Here is a 15,228-nt window from a genome sequence, read left to right as displayed (position 1 = left end):
GAAGTATGTGACTGGGGGTGGACTTTGAATGTGTACAGTCCTGCCTCAATTCCTGTTTTCTCTCTGCTCTCTGCTTCTGTTTGCAAATGTGAGCTTCTGCCTCCTCCTGGAGCACTAGGCTTACAGGGTCTTCCCTGCCATGCCTTTGGGCAGCTCTACAGGTCTAGCTCAGGACTTTGTGTATGTCAGGCAAGCAGTCTACCAACTAAACCATAGCTTCCCTCCCTCCTCTCCTCCTTTTCTTCCTTTGGTGTGCAGATGTAATTTAGGGCCTCCCTCCTCTCCTCCTTTTCTTCCTTTGGTGTGCAGATGTAATTTAGGGCCTCCCTCCCCCACACTAAGCCTGTGCTCTGCCCCTGAGTTCCACCTCCAGCCTCAGAGTAGAGAGACTGTTAAGACATACCATGGAGTAAATTCTTAGACTGGAGGTCAGAATGTGCACCTTCATCTAAGTTTAACAACATAGCCACTTACCTGCAAGGACAGGAAAGTGACTGACCATGAGAATCCTGCTTTCAGCTGCTTTCACTCACATGTCCGTGTGATATTGGTCAAAGCACACTAAGAGTAAGGATTCAATGGCTGTTATAGGGTACTGATGTTTTCAGGACAACCAGTCGGCTACACAGGAGATATATGCTTATATTATTACTCTGGCCAAGAACAAATAGTTGAGGAGCACACAGACCCAGTGTGCTAAGTGGACATAGTATCACACTGCTCTAAATTCTACCCACAGATTAGCACAGCCCTCAGCTCGGGAGAGAAGTTTCTTTGTGTGGTGGGTGGTGGTGAATGTAGACACAGCTGGCCAGAACGCTGAGCATGAGTGTCAAAGAGTGCTCAGCCCTAAGCAGGAGGCTCTGTGAGTCCTGTCCTCAAGGCTCAGTGGCTAGAAAGACTGTAGACCCAAGTGGAGAAGACTGGAGCAAAACAGCACTTTCTGGGCATGACAGGAGCACAGCACTCATGAACACATAACCACTATGCCTGGGGGTACAAGATCAAGCCAGGTGACAGGGAAGGGGCTTGTCTCTGTTGCTTTAGTACTGCTATCACGAATACCACAGCCTCGCAGTTCCAAAGGGTTACAGCAAGGATCATCATGGCAGGCAGCATAGTAGCAGGCAGAGAGGTAGGCATGGCACTGGAGAAGTAGCTGGGAGCTTACCTGTGATCCACAAGTGTAAGGCAGAAAGAGTGAGCTTTTGAAGCCTCAAAGTCCACCCCCAGTGACATACCTCCTCCAACAAGGCCACACCTCCTAATCCTTCCCAAACAGTTTCACTAACTGAGGACCAAGCATTCAAATTTATGACCCTATGGAGGTTGTTCTCACTTAAACCACTACAGAGCTCATGATCCCCCACCTCTAACTGAGGAGGTATGGACCACTGATGGCTTCTGGGGATTGTGGTTCCTGGTAGGTTGACCATGCTCCAATAGCTGGCCCCACACTCAGGAGTTTATGGGCATCACAGACTGGACTTAGTGAGTTACACACACAAAGACATAAAGTCGGAACAGTAGGGAACTAGAGAGGGAGGAGGAGTAATGAATATAATTAAAATAACAGTGTATAAAATTCTCAATTAAATTTTAAAATATATTTTAAAATAAAAACATTAGTGTGTTAGATATACATTTACTGTGGTTCTTTAGAGAGATAATAACGTCTGCAGTCACATTTTGATCAATGACAGACCAGCAGAAGTCCTGTGAGATTGAATGAAACCAAATTAAAAACTCTGTCACCTACTAATGTCATTGTCATAGTAAGACCGTGGTAAAACTGGAGTAAGCAAACGGATTTGGATAAGCTTATATGCATAAACATGCAGGAACAGGTTTTGGCATAGATAGGCGTGTAAGAACCAGGATCTTGTAAGTATACTTGACCAAGAATGAGAACTCCTGAGAACACATCCCCATTGTGGGAAGTATGCATGGTTATAAAATTCTGACCAACTTGGCACTCGGATCTTTTTTGACATATTTTGTATTTTGTGATGAATGAGTATATAGCTACATCTGCCTCTTTGGTAGTGAGCTTTCCTGGGTAAGGGTCTAACGGGAACTGCCTCAGTTTTGCTAGCAATTATCCCTGTTCCTGATGTACTGGGAACACCTGATGAAGAGCAAAGGGCAGACTCCTCTGCTACAGGATTTCCATGCATTTGTACTGGTAGCACTGCATCACCTGCTAGTAGAGATCAACTGACTCAGCATAGAGAATGCAGTGGCACAGAATCCACGATGAGACACTTGGATTGCTAGCCAGAAAAAAAAAAATCACAGGTGGATCATGAATGAGGTGGTATTGCACTGTGTCTTTCCATACAATGAGAAGGCAGTTGGTGCAAAATATGTTGGCATACTTGTGGTTAATCTCGATTATCAGCATGATGGGATTGAGAGTGTCCAGGCAGTTAGTATAGCTCACTGCTGGGTGTGCCTGTGAGGATATTTCCAAATAAGAGTAGCAGGGAGACTGTCCTTGAATATGGCTGACACCTCCAGCAGGCTCAGTGGGGGAGGGGCAGGTAGAGGAAAAGAGGGAGGAGGAGGAAGCCAGTGTAAACATTCATCCTTCTGAAACCATGAAAAAAAGAAAACACCACATTTCCTTCTTTGAATTATTCCTCTTTGATACTGCCTCAACAACAAAAACCTGTCCCCACACAGAACAGTGGTAGCAGCCTGCCCAGCATCCACGAGGCCCACTGATCCCACACCACTAAGTTGGTAACCTTCCACCAAGTGGTGCCTGTTCTTCACCAGACCCTTCAGATGGAGTCCAAAACAATCATGGAGATAGACACATAGGTCACTGGTAGGTGAATGTTTGGTGCCCCAAACATTCAGTACCAATAAAATCCAAGGATGGCACAATCCCATATCTACAGCACTCTGGGGGTGGAGGCTGGAGAATGAGAAATTCAAGGTCATCCTCAACTGCCTGACAGGTCTGAGGCCTGACTAGGACACAGGCATTCTCCCTGTCTTCAAAAAGAAAAAGAAAGAGCATATTAATGGATTATGGAAGCAGGGACTGCTCAAATCCAGATGAAGACCCTGGAGTGTGTGTGTGTGTGTGTGTGTGTGTATGTGTGTGTGTGTGCGTGTGTGTGCACGTGCATGTGTTACATTCTGAGGAAAATCAGTGATCCTTCTTTATGGTACATTAATAGCAAACCTGTGCTGTTTGTTAGAGTCAGCTTGAGCCAATCATCTCCAGATGATGCATCTGGTTTTTCAAATTCACAGACTTTTCTTTGTGCTGCATATTTTAAGATCATACTGGTGACAGGCACAGATGTGAACAGAAGGACCCACTGAGCTTAGCATTAGCTAGGGCCTTCAGTGGACCTGCTTAGTGACGATGCTAACAGTCTCAGCACTATACTTCTCTTTCCTTTTTCAGACAGGGTCTCACTGTGGAGCCCAAGGTGGAGTCAAACTCAAGGTTTTCCTGCCTCAGCATCTGAAGAATTGGCATTCAAGGTGTGTTTTCTGTCGTGCAGCTTGGCATTAGCTCAAAAAACATCTTCACAAGCCCTCTGCTGGCTTTTTTTCTTGCCTTGAAGGTGACTGGTCGCCTTCATATTCCACATGAGGAAATGGAAGCTGAGAGAGCTGAGATAAAATTGCCCCTGGCCACAAGCTAATGCACTGCAAGGTCAGAGTTGTGGCCCATGTTTAATCTCCTATCCTACAGTCCTCATCTTTATCATACAGTACATGAATCGGTTTTGCAAGTGTTGAATGCCCACATGCTCCGGACTCTGCCAGAAGATCTGACTATACCTAGAGATTTGGAACCAATTCCACTCTGAGAAGAATTACTATTGCTTTCACTCCAAATAAATTCACTTGTGTGGTCACATCTTAAATGAAAACTTAAATACTGACACAAATCTCCTCTTACCTGCAAACAGGGTGGGGGAGGTTCTGATTAGAGAGAGGTGCTGGGAAGGGGCTATTCCCCACATCCACAAAAGTGTTAGGTATTTTTTCTTAGATGAGCTTCTCCACCAATGCAAATAATTCTAATCAGACCAAATCAGACCAAATAAAAGATGCCCATGTTTAATAAATGCCCCTATTCCCAGGTGGCCCATCCCTACAGTGAATGGGGAAATCCTACCCCTGCAGTGAATGAGAAAGCCCACCTCTGCAGTGAACCCACCCCTGCAGTGAACCCAACCCTGCAGTGAACCCACCCCTGCAGTGAATGAGAAAGCCCACCTCTGCAGTGAACCCACCCCTGCAGTGAATGAAAAAGCCCACCCCTGCAGTGAACATAGAAAGCCCACCCCTGCAGTGAATGGAGAAAGCCCACCCCTGCAGTGAATGAGAAAGCCCACCCCTGCAGTGAATGAGAAAGCCCACCCCTGCAGTGAATGAGAAAGCCCACCCCTGCAGTGAATGAGAAAGCCCACCCCTGCAGTGAATGGAGAAAGCCCACCCCTGCAGTGAATGAGAAAGCCCACCCCTGCAGTGAATGGAGTATACTGTTTCTTTTGACACCCACCTCATCCATGGGGCCAGAGTGGCTCCCTTCCTGGAGACTTGGCAGACCCAGATCTTGAAACCAGTGACAGACTTCTCTACAGAGAAATGTCCCAGGACAGAAAATAGATGGAACATGGTAGTGATGGAAACAGAAGAGATGGCTTAAAGTGAAGACAGACATACATTGGGGAGTAGAAGAGAATATGTGTAAGATATTATCTGAAAAGTAAAAGGAGACACCATTTCCCCTCAAAGACATGCCATTTGAGAGCTGGAAATGAAGTCTCCTTGCTTGACTATTGACCTCTCGAGGGGACTGTGCCAGCTCAAGCAAGGGCACAGGTCTCTTCCAGTTTGTATGAATATATAGTGAGAGAATATGGCTCCTAATAAGCACCTCATATTAAGCCCTGATAACGTCCTTCGGATACTCCATTTGGGGATAGGCACATAAGGAGATGTCTGGAAGGAATGACTTCCTGCCCTGTAGTAATTTCTGTGCTCTGCAGGGCATCTTGAGTGGCCTATATCCAACTTGAGCAGTGGTTCCCAACCTGTGGGTCCCAACCCCCTTTGACAAATCTCTAGCTCCAAAAAAATATTTATATCATAATTCATAACAGTAGAAAAATTATAGTTATGAAGTAATAACAAAAATAATTTTGTAGTTGGGATCATTATAAAATAACTGTATTAAAGGGTTGCAGCATTAGTAAGGTTGACACCCACTGTTTTAGGGTTTCTATTGCTATGAAGAGACTTCATAACCATGGCAACTCTTATAAAAGAAAACATTTAATTGGGTTGACTTACAGTTTCAGAGATTTAGTTCATTATCATCATGGTGGGTGGCATGCAGACAGACATGGTGCTGGAGAAAGAGCTGAGAGTTCTACATCTTGATCTGCAGGCAACAGGAAGTGAACTGTGTCTCACTGAATGTAGCTTGAGCAAAGAAGACCTCAAAGCCCACCCCCACAGTGTCACACTTCCTCCAACAAGGTCACACCTACTCCAACAAAACAAAGCCTTATAATATTGCCACTCCCTTTGGGGACCATTTTCTTTCAAACTATCACATTCTACTCCCTGGCCCCCAAAGGCTTGTAGTCATATCATAGCGCAAAAATACATTCAGTCCAACTTCAAAAGTTTCCATAGTCTACAACCGTCTCAAATTTATTTAAAATTCTAAAGTTTAAAGTCTCTTCTGAAGATTCATGCACTCTCTTAACTGTAATCCCCTGTAAAATCAAAATCAAAAAGCAGATCACATACTTCCAACATACAATGACACAGGATATACATTACCATTCCAGAACACAGGGAAGGGGGCATAGTGAGGAAACACTGGACCAAAGCAAGACCAAAACCAGCTTGGCAAACTCCAAACTCTGCATCTCCATGTCTACTGCAAAATGCTCTTCAGACTCCAATTCCTTTCAGCTTTGTTGACTGCAACACACTTGTTTCTTTCTCTTGGGCTGATTCCACTCCCTGTTAGCCACTCTCCTCAGGAGGGTTCTCATGGCTCTGGCATCTTCAACATCTTGGGGTCTCCAAGGCAATCAGGCTTTACCTTCACAGCTTCACATAATGGCCTCTTTGGGCCTCCATGCAGGGACATCCCTGTCATATGCCTGGAATCGGCAGCTTTCCGTAATCATGGAAGAAGATTCCATAATCTTTTTCTTTTGTTCTTGGCTTTAAAGCCAGAACCATGTAGCCAAAGCTGCCAAGGTCTGTTGCTTACTGGGACTGGAACATGGTCTCCTTGTTTAATTACATCTTCACCAGCTTTCTGTCCTTCACTGCCTAAGCTCGCCTGTTTTGGAATTCACTCTGTAGACCAGACTGGCCTAAAACTCAGAGATCTCCTGGGTGATGGGATTAAAGGCATGTACAAGCACACCTGGACCTAAACTGTTCTTTAACTCTTTTTCACAAGTTTAATTCCTTTTCACAAGTTGGAAGCTTAGCTGGATAGGGTCTTGTCTTGAGGTTACTACTTCCTTTATTCCATTCCTCACTCTGTTCATCTCCTTGAATACAGGACTTAGCATTCCACTCCCTGGTCCTCTTTTCTACTCAAATTGTACATTTTGTATTCTTCCTTGCTCAGCTTGCTCCTCTTCTTTATATATATTTATAAGCATGAATACTAGTAACCACACAACAGAATCTATAATAAGCTACTTTGAGATTTCTTTTGCCAATGGAATTAATCCAAATCTCTTCACTTTAGCCTTAGGCAGACTACATTCTTCATCAAACTATCACAAGAATGATATTTAGGCAGCAGACTAAAATTCTCCTCCTCTAAAACATCTTAAGCCAGGCCCCCACAGTTCAAATCTTCCATGCTCCTACTACTATGGCTCATTGAGCAGTGCTTAAAGCAATTCTACTGCTCTCCTAGTCCAAACTCCCAAAGTCCAAATTCCTCCAAACAAAAACATGGTCAGACCTATCACAGCAATACCTCAGTCCTTAGTATCAACTTCTGTCTCAGTTAGGGTTTCTGTTGCTGTAGTCACCATGACTACAACAACTCTTATAAAGGAAAACATTTAGTTGGGGCTGGTTTATAGTTCAGAGGTTTAGTCTATTATCATCATGGCGTGTGGTATGCAGGCAGACATGGTGCTGGAGAAGGAGCTGAGAGCTCTACATCAGATCCTCAGGCAGCAGGAAGTGAACTGTGTCACACTGAGCATACCTTGAGCAAAGAAGACTTCAAAGCCCATCCCCACTGCGACATACTTCTAAGAAAGCCACACCTTCTAATAGTGCCACTCCCTATGGGGGCCATTTTCTTTCAAACCTCTACACCCACTGAGCTAGAGAAACTCCCACGGGGCACCACACACACTCCCTTCCTCAGAGGCAAGCTAATTACTACCACTTGTGAGAAGAAAAAGATAAGATCTGCCACATAGTTCCACACTAGACCTTGAGCTCACTTGTCTTCTAATTAAGAGTAGCTCACCCAGTTTTACCCTCAGCCCATAGTAAAAGGGATATTCATTCTTCTACTCTCCTTGGAATTCCAGATGTTTGAGAAACTGACTGTAGATTTATGAAAAGACAAACAAAGACACACTGTTTCTATTGTTAACTTTAGCAAAGAATCGTTTTAAAAGTATCCAAAAACAATTACATTTTCTTAAGGTACTTTGTAGAATGCTGTCTTCCAGTTGTAACAGCCATTACCATCTTAATTAGAGCAGACCTGACATTCTCTCATAGAAGAAGTGGGTATTGATGGCCATCACCTGAGGTTTCGGCCATTGCCTCCTACACCTCGTTCCCAGAATCACCTCTTTTGTATGTGATCCTGTGTGAACTGCAGGTATCTATGGGTGCCAGGACGGGCTGAAATAGATAGATTGTGGAAGGCTCACTGAAAGGAGGAGTCTGTCTGTGCATCTCTGAGGAACTTGTCCGTGCTGATGATGTAGGTTCTATGGAATAGAGCTACTAAGCACCCAGATGGCAGAGGCGAGGGTGGAGTAAAAAGCTGGGTGTTGGTCACAGGGTTGAAGCTCGGGATATAGCTTCATTCTGGAAACCCCCACATGAGGCAGTAAATTTGTTCCTCTAAGGCAAATTGGGTCAGGGTTTTCTATTGTTTGCAATAAAGATACCGCAACAGTGTGTGTGGTAAACACACTTGCAGTTTCATTTCTCTATTGAGAGAGACACAACACTATAAAATATTGGCTATCAGCGTAGCTTAGGGGTTTGTAAGAGAGGAGCTGTTTCTTCCTGTTGGAGCTGTTCTTCTCTTCTACCCCCTCAGCTGCTGAAGGACATACTTGGGTAAATCCTAGGCAAGTGCACTGAAGACTTAGTTTTGCCGGAGAGTGCATCTGGTCCCACATTGTCGAGTGGGAGATAGAGAGGGCGTTAGTAGCCCAGATTTCCCTCCCCTTTCAATGTAGTAGATATCATGACCTTTTAAATCCACAGTGACCTGGGCTCAATATCTCTATCAAAGGTAGCAGTCAGCCATTCTCCCCACCTGCTAGGTGAAATACGGTTGGGTATGTCATTGCCAGCCATAGCTGCATCAACATTCTCTTGGGGTTTGGGGGAACCTTTGAATCCCTTTGCTTTGGGCAGTGTTGAGGACTGGACCTCCATGACAGGCATGGGGAGCAAGCTCCCTACTGCTGTGCCCCAGCCATCTCTTTTGAATCCTTTTCATATCACTTACCACTGAGCAGATGTTTTCAAGTATCCATTTATATTTCAAAAACTAGCCAAATTATTTTATATCTGATTAAATCCCACATTGCATATGTGTGAAGTATGTTACACTATGGACTTTGCCCTCTGTCTAGATCCCTTCCTCTGTCTATGCTGGGGAGCTGGACCCACTATGATGGGCCCTTGAGATAGAACTAGCCCCACAGAAATTACTTTGTCTTTTCTGACTCCCTATCAGTTGCAAGGTCCCAAATCCAACTTGTTAACAATGCCCATGGTGTCACAAATATCTTCAAAGTCCTTTTTTTAGCCACCCCCTTTCCCCAGCTGTAAATGCACAGAAGACTGTGCTCTGTCCCCTTCCCAGGGGGGAGAGGAGCAGCTGTCTCGCCTCCCTGTTGCCTAGGTTGTGCAGGGACTTGGGGTGGATGCTCCATGGGCCCCAAAGCCCCGGCAGTTTGTAAGCGGAAAGCACTTGGAGAGGCCGGCAGCAGGGGCTGGAGCAGACGCTGTGAGGTCAGGGGTCTCAGTGGGCAGTACCGTCCTAAGACCTCCTGGTGGCTTGTCCACCAAAATGTGAATACACATGAATTCCTCAAAGAGACCCTGGCCCTGTGTCATTTGGGATCTGCTCTCAGTGGGATGTGTAGCCCTCCGCATCCATTCTTATCAAGGATGCCATTCAGGTCCCCTAGAAATATGTCATTACACTACCCCCAAAATGCGGTTACAGTTTGGATGCCATTAAGGCCGGTGACAATGCTTACAACTGAGACTGACTCTAGTTCAGAGCATTTGGATTAGAAAAATTACAGGGTAAGTTTGTAAAGTCCTTAGCATGAATGCCATGATTCCTAACTAGATGGCAACATTTCCAGGCAGAGACACATTCATTATTTTTATTTTAGTAATTCCAATTTTTTATTTCAGCTGTTGTCAAGAATTAGTTAGTCAGGCATGTTATCTTAAATTGTAATCCCAGCAGGCCAGAGGCTGAGGCAGGAGGATTGCAGGGAGTTCAAGGCCAATCTGGGCTACAGAGTTAAACTCTGTCTCAAACGAAGAATTAGCTTGATTTTTACAACAGCGGTACCGAATAGCTAGACTTGAGGCTTGGGCCTGACGTCCTAGCTAGCTGGGAGGCCAGGAAAGGTGACTGAGCCCAGGAATTCCAGGTCAGCCTGACTAGCATCATGAGTCCTGTGAGAAAGGAGAAAGAGAAGCCTACCAGCTGAGAGATGACAGCTACTGGCGCTACTCTTAAATTTTGCGATGCAAATGAGAGGAGTTAGTCTTGTAAGGAATCCTACAGAGAACAGTGCAACTAACGCATATGGCGAGTTTGTGTGGTAATTTGTCTAAGCTCGCTATAGTGTTGAATGTTATATTTGGGGCAATGTCTAGATCCGGGTATGAATGGCTTTAATGTGTAAAGCCATTCAGCAGGGAAGTTTCTTCTAATTGAAGTGAATGAGCTCTAAGGCAGGAAGACAGTCCATTTGACATAACCTTCCTTGTAACAGTATTGTTTAACTGCTAGGGTAAAGATGATAACATTTTGAAAACCCATAAACTGATTTCTTTTTTGTGTCTAAATGGTGCGTACAGGCACCAGCAGCTTACCATCAGAAGTGAGACTGCGACTCTGATTAAATTATCACCTTTGGCATTTTGCTGACATTTGCTTACATAAAAAACACAGCTTTTTTTCGTTTCACTGGCAGGCAAGTCAAGATGCTAAGAGAACACACCTTAATATCTTACTTCTTAATACTTTTAAATATTTAGCTATGTGGCAAAGGGACCCTCATCTCTCCTTGGCGCTCATGTTGGCGGTGGGCCCTAGCAAGTGGTCCAGATGCTTGAGGCCACGCCCCCACCGCCCACCTACTCAGGGATTGGCTGCCTTAGGCCTAGTGGGCGGCCCCGGTCGGGACGAAGTTGGGGGTGACTCCCAAGGGTTCTGACACTGAAGCCCACGCCAAAGCCACCTGGGAGTCCTGCCGCGCTCTGTCGCAGAGGACCAGGAGTTCTCTGACCTCGAGTCAAGCTCCCCCGCCCTCCCAGTACGTCCGGGGTCCATCCTATCCTGGAAGGACTGGGCCTTGGGGCCTCGCGTGGGTGTCAGCAGCCTGGACCCTGGTCCGGGGGCCGCTGGGGCTGGTTCCGGGGCCTGGAGGAGCTGCGGGAAGCGGAGGCGGCTCGGGAGACGCTGGATCGAAGCGGGCGCAGACACCCGAAACGGCTGGGGTGGCCGCGAGCCGGCTGCTGAGTAATCCTGGGCGGCGGGTGGGGGCGGCCGGGCGCCCACGTTCCCCGCGCAGCAGCCGGGCGGCGGCTCCGCCTCCGCGTCCCTTCCCGCCCCCTGCCGGCGGCTTTGCTCGGCTCCCGGCAGGTCGGAGCGGGGCTCGGGGAGCGCGGGCCGCTGCAGCCGCCTCCCGCACCTCGCCTCGGCCCGCGCGGAGCCTCGTGCGCCCATGGCCGGCTCGGAGCAGCAGCGGCCGCGGCGGAGGGACGAAATCGAACCGGACGCGGCGGCGGCGGCGGCGGCGGCGGCGGCGCCCATGCAGGACGCGGAGCTGGCCCTGGCTGGCATCAACATGCTGCTCAACAACGGCTTCAGGGAGTCGGATCAGCTTTTCAAACAATACAGGTGACACCGCTCTCCCGACTCTCTGCCCCGGCTGCGCGCACCGGGTGGTCACCTCGCGACCAGCGGCTGCTCTCTTCCCCGCTTCCCTTCGCTTCCCAAGGCTTTATCTGCAGCCTTTGCCCTTCGCCTTGGCCCCATCCTCCTCCCCACCCCATCCCCCGCTGCGTTGTCCCTTCCTTCCCAGACACCGCATTCTCTGCTCACTTTCTGCCCTCCTAGGAGTGCCCAGTGTTTCTCTGCTGCTTTCGAGCGGTGGCTCACCCACCTTAGGTGGCTTAGGGAACTAATGCATCTGAGGCAGCAACGAGCCTGGCACTTGCAGGGTTGAGACTCTGGCTCGCGTGCTGCCTGCCTGGGCAGCCTTTTGTGACCCTAACACAGCCTGCTGCACCCTTGCCGGGTCCTTGTGTGGCGCTTTGCTTTGTGGCATTCCCAGAGCTTTTGTTATTTTAAGACAGTGTAGTGTAAGTATCGCGCTGTGCAGGAACTTAAAAATTTCAGACCAAACTCTGCTCACCCATCCTTCTCTGCCTATCCTTCCAAAACCTCAGTCTTCGAAATGAATTACTGATGTCTTTCAAGATTTATTAAGAATTTTCTCTAGTAAAAAGAAAGTAGAGGAATTTTTTTCTTAAAATACGGAAGAATGGAAGGAGAAACACGTGTGTTCCGTTAATTTGTCTTTGAGGAAATCAACTCAAGAACTAAGTAAGACTAGTAGCTTTCTTGCTGTTGTGGAATCCAGGTGTTCTGCTTCAGGAAGCAAGCTAGTTTGCCCTGTGAACGTGGGCAAGCAATCGGATGCCTAGCAGCTGTCCTGAACATGTTTAAGGGTGTATGCCTCATAGTTTCTTGACGCCATAGCGAAGGTTGAAATTAGCGAATCACAGTCTATTTGTGATTTGTGATTTGAGAATTGAGTGTGTTAGCAAATGAGAAATGCTTAGGCTTCAAAGAATGGCGGTTTTCACCCAGCCCAGTTAGTGCTCTCCAAACAGCAAAGCAGATATCTTGCAACTAGGAACTTTTCACTAGACCTGGTTTGCTTTGTTGCTTTGTTTTGAGACATAGTCTATGATTTGTAGCTTAGGCTAGCCTTGCTAGCCTCCTGTCTCAGCCTCCCCAGTGCTAGGGATTACAGACTTGAACTTCACATCTGGGCTCTACTGTACTTTTAAGTGAGCTTCTTCTCGCCCTTATGGGTCTGAAATGAAAACATTTTAACTTACTCAGAATGTATTATTTAAAACACACACACACACACACACACACACACAAACACATACTCACTACATAAGTTTGATTTAAGGTGTTTCATCAAAGGCTTTGATGGAGGATTTTTTTTTTTAAGTTACTAATCTAGCCGGGCGGTGATGGCGCACGCCTTTAATCCCAGCACTCAGGAGGCAGAGGCAGGCGGATCTCTGTGAGTTTGAGACCAGCCTGGTCTATAAGAGCTAGTTCCAGGACAGGCTCTAAAGCTGCAGAGAAACCCTGTCTCGAAAAAACAAAAAATAAATAAATAAATAAATAAATAAATAAATAAATAAATAAATAAAGTTACTAATCTGTCTTATCGTTTGGTAGTAGGTTAGTTTATTTATTTTTTTTTTTTTAACAGGGTTTCACCATGTAGTCTTGGCTGGTCTGGAACTCACTATATATCCCAAGCAGTAGTGTTACTGTCACATTGAAAGTAGGAAACTTATTCTTTATTTAGCCCAGTGATTCTCATCCTGTGGGTCATGACTCCTTTGGCAAACCTATTTCCAGAAATATTTACATTATGATTCATAACGGTAGCAAAATTACAGTTATGAAGTAACAATGAAATAACTTTATGGTTGGGGTCACCACAGCGTGAGGCTGCGCTAGAAGGTCACAGCGTTAGGAAGGTCGAGCACTGAGCAGGCTGCTGGAGTGTCAGCAGAGGACCGCTCTGAGAGCTGCGGCTTGGATAGAACTTGTCTGTGCGGAAGGAGATCGGGAAATGTGTATCTGGGAGCTGTCTACTGTGTTTTCCAATGGGAACTGGGAATAAGGAAGGAAAAATATATTGTAATACCTATTTTTTGCCAAGCACAAGTACCAGCCGCATTCCCTCGCCCGTTCTCACTGAGTGTGGCAGTGAGGGACTGAGACTCTTGGCATCGATGGCGTCCATCACGACGGAGGGAGAGAAGACAGAATGACAGCGTTATTCCATCAGCTCCCCTTGCTCCATCTGCTGTGTTGGGATGCGGGAAGATCTTGTGTTTCTCCCACCTCCAACATGTGCTACGTCTCACCCATGTGCGTGGAAGCACAGTTGCATAGAAGGATGATCAGAAACAGGCATCCAGTGACTGGGGCTCCAGTCTAGCCCTGCCCTGTTGTGGATGCTGACTTTTCAGTTTCTCCAAAACTGCTTCATTGCCTGTAAAATGAAGGTAGTGGTAACAGTGCCCACAGCACAGTGTGATTAGCTGTTAAATATAACAGGAAGAGAGCTGGGGACAGGGATGCAGGTCAGCTGATAGGGTTCTTGCCTATTGTGTGTGAAGCTTTGGTTTCTATTCCTAGGCTTCCACACCACTTAACCTGGGTGTGGTGGTGCATGCTTCGAATCTCTGCATTCTGGAGTAAAGACTGAGGATCAGGATGGGAAGTTAGAGGTTATCTTTGGCTACATAGTGAGTGTGAGATCCTGGAATACACGAGACCCTGTCTCAGACAGACAGACAGACAGACAAACAAACGAAAAATAAGAATCAGGAGAACCGAATGCCATGCAGCTGTAGCTAGCTATCTTGGTACTCCATGCGTGCATGCAGCTGTAGCTAGCTGTCTTGGTACGCCATGGGTGCATGCAGCTGTAGCTAGCTGTCTTGGTACGCCATGTGTGCATGCAGCTGTAGCTAGCTGTCTTGGTACGCCATGGGTGCATGCAGCTGTAGCTAGCTGTCTTGGTACGCCATGGGTGCATGCAGCTGTAGCTAGCTGTCTTGGTACGCCATGGGTGCATGCAGCTGCAGCTAGCTGTCTTGGTACGCCATGTGTGCATGCAGCTGTAGCTAGCTGTCTTGGTACGCCATGCGTGCATGCAGTGAAAGCTGGTGATGTTGGTGCTTGCTGCTGTCACCACCATCTCAGCACAAGGCTGATGCCTCCATTTATGCAGATAGCTTTCATATATACGTTTTAAATTACATCTGCTTTATTTATTTATTTGTTGTTCATGTGTGTGTGTGGGTACACATTATGTGGGACCAGGGGATCAAACTGAGATCCTCAGGCTTGGTGGCCAGCACCTTTACCACCTGAGCCATCTTGACTGTCCCTAGCTCTCCTATGTCATGCTCACCTCATATACCATATTTGACAGACGTATGATACTTTAGGAAACTTTTCTTCCGTTCCAGCAGGGAATGTCCTGCTAGAAACTCAACATGGACTTCATGACCAGTGTTTAGGTGTCACTTCTAGCTCAGCGTGTCCACAGAGGAGTGGGAGCCAGGAGTTGGATAATTCAGGTGACAAACCTGGTGACCAGCAGGGACCCAGCAAGTATCTCTCCACATGTCCCAGAACAAAAATGGACCGTGAACCTCTAAGCCCCTCCCTGTATGTCCTATGCTTATCTCTAGCTAGCTCCCTGGGTCCTCCATACGCCCTATGGCTAATTCAGCTAGTCGCTGGCTCTATACCCCTCCCACGATCCAAGGTTAATTTTATTAATACAGTCTTGGAGTTTCACAACAGAATCAAGTATCCTACAACACCTAGCTGTTTTTATTGTCTTCTAACAGTGACCTACTCCCCTTTCTGGTAAAAGTCCTCTCTTTTAGATGAACAAAGAAACACTGTCT

The 15,228-nt window shown here is 46.7% G+C and overlaps 1 protein-coding gene across 3 annotated transcripts in view; it reads left to right on the top strand.

Annotated features, from left to right (window-relative positions):
• Window positions 1-10,662: 10,662 nt before the first annotated feature.
• Window positions 10,663-15,228, top strand: part of Ttc39c (tetratricopeptide repeat domain 39C) — an 86,602-nt gene continuing 82,036 nt past the window's right edge. For 2 of the 3 annotated variants that reach the window (XM_038330693.1, XM_038330692.1), the window contains exon 1: window positions 10,663-11,380. In XM_038330693.1, the coding sequence (XP_038186621.1) occupies window positions 11,205-11,380 (176 nt within the window). In that variant the 5' untranslated portion in view covers window positions 10,663-11,204. The remainder of the gene's footprint in view (window positions 11,381-15,228) is intronic. The other variant, XM_038330694.1, reaches the window with a different exon arrangement.

The sequence above is a fragment of the Arvicola amphibius genome, chromosome 5 (assembly GCF_903992535.2).
Source record: "Arvicola amphibius chromosome 5, mArvAmp1.2, whole genome shotgun sequence".
NCBI lineage: Eukaryota > Metazoa > Chordata > Mammalia > Rodentia > Cricetidae > Arvicola > Arvicola amphibius.
Note: the sequence above shows the minus strand (reverse complement) of the source record. Positions and strands in the feature narration are given on the sequence as shown.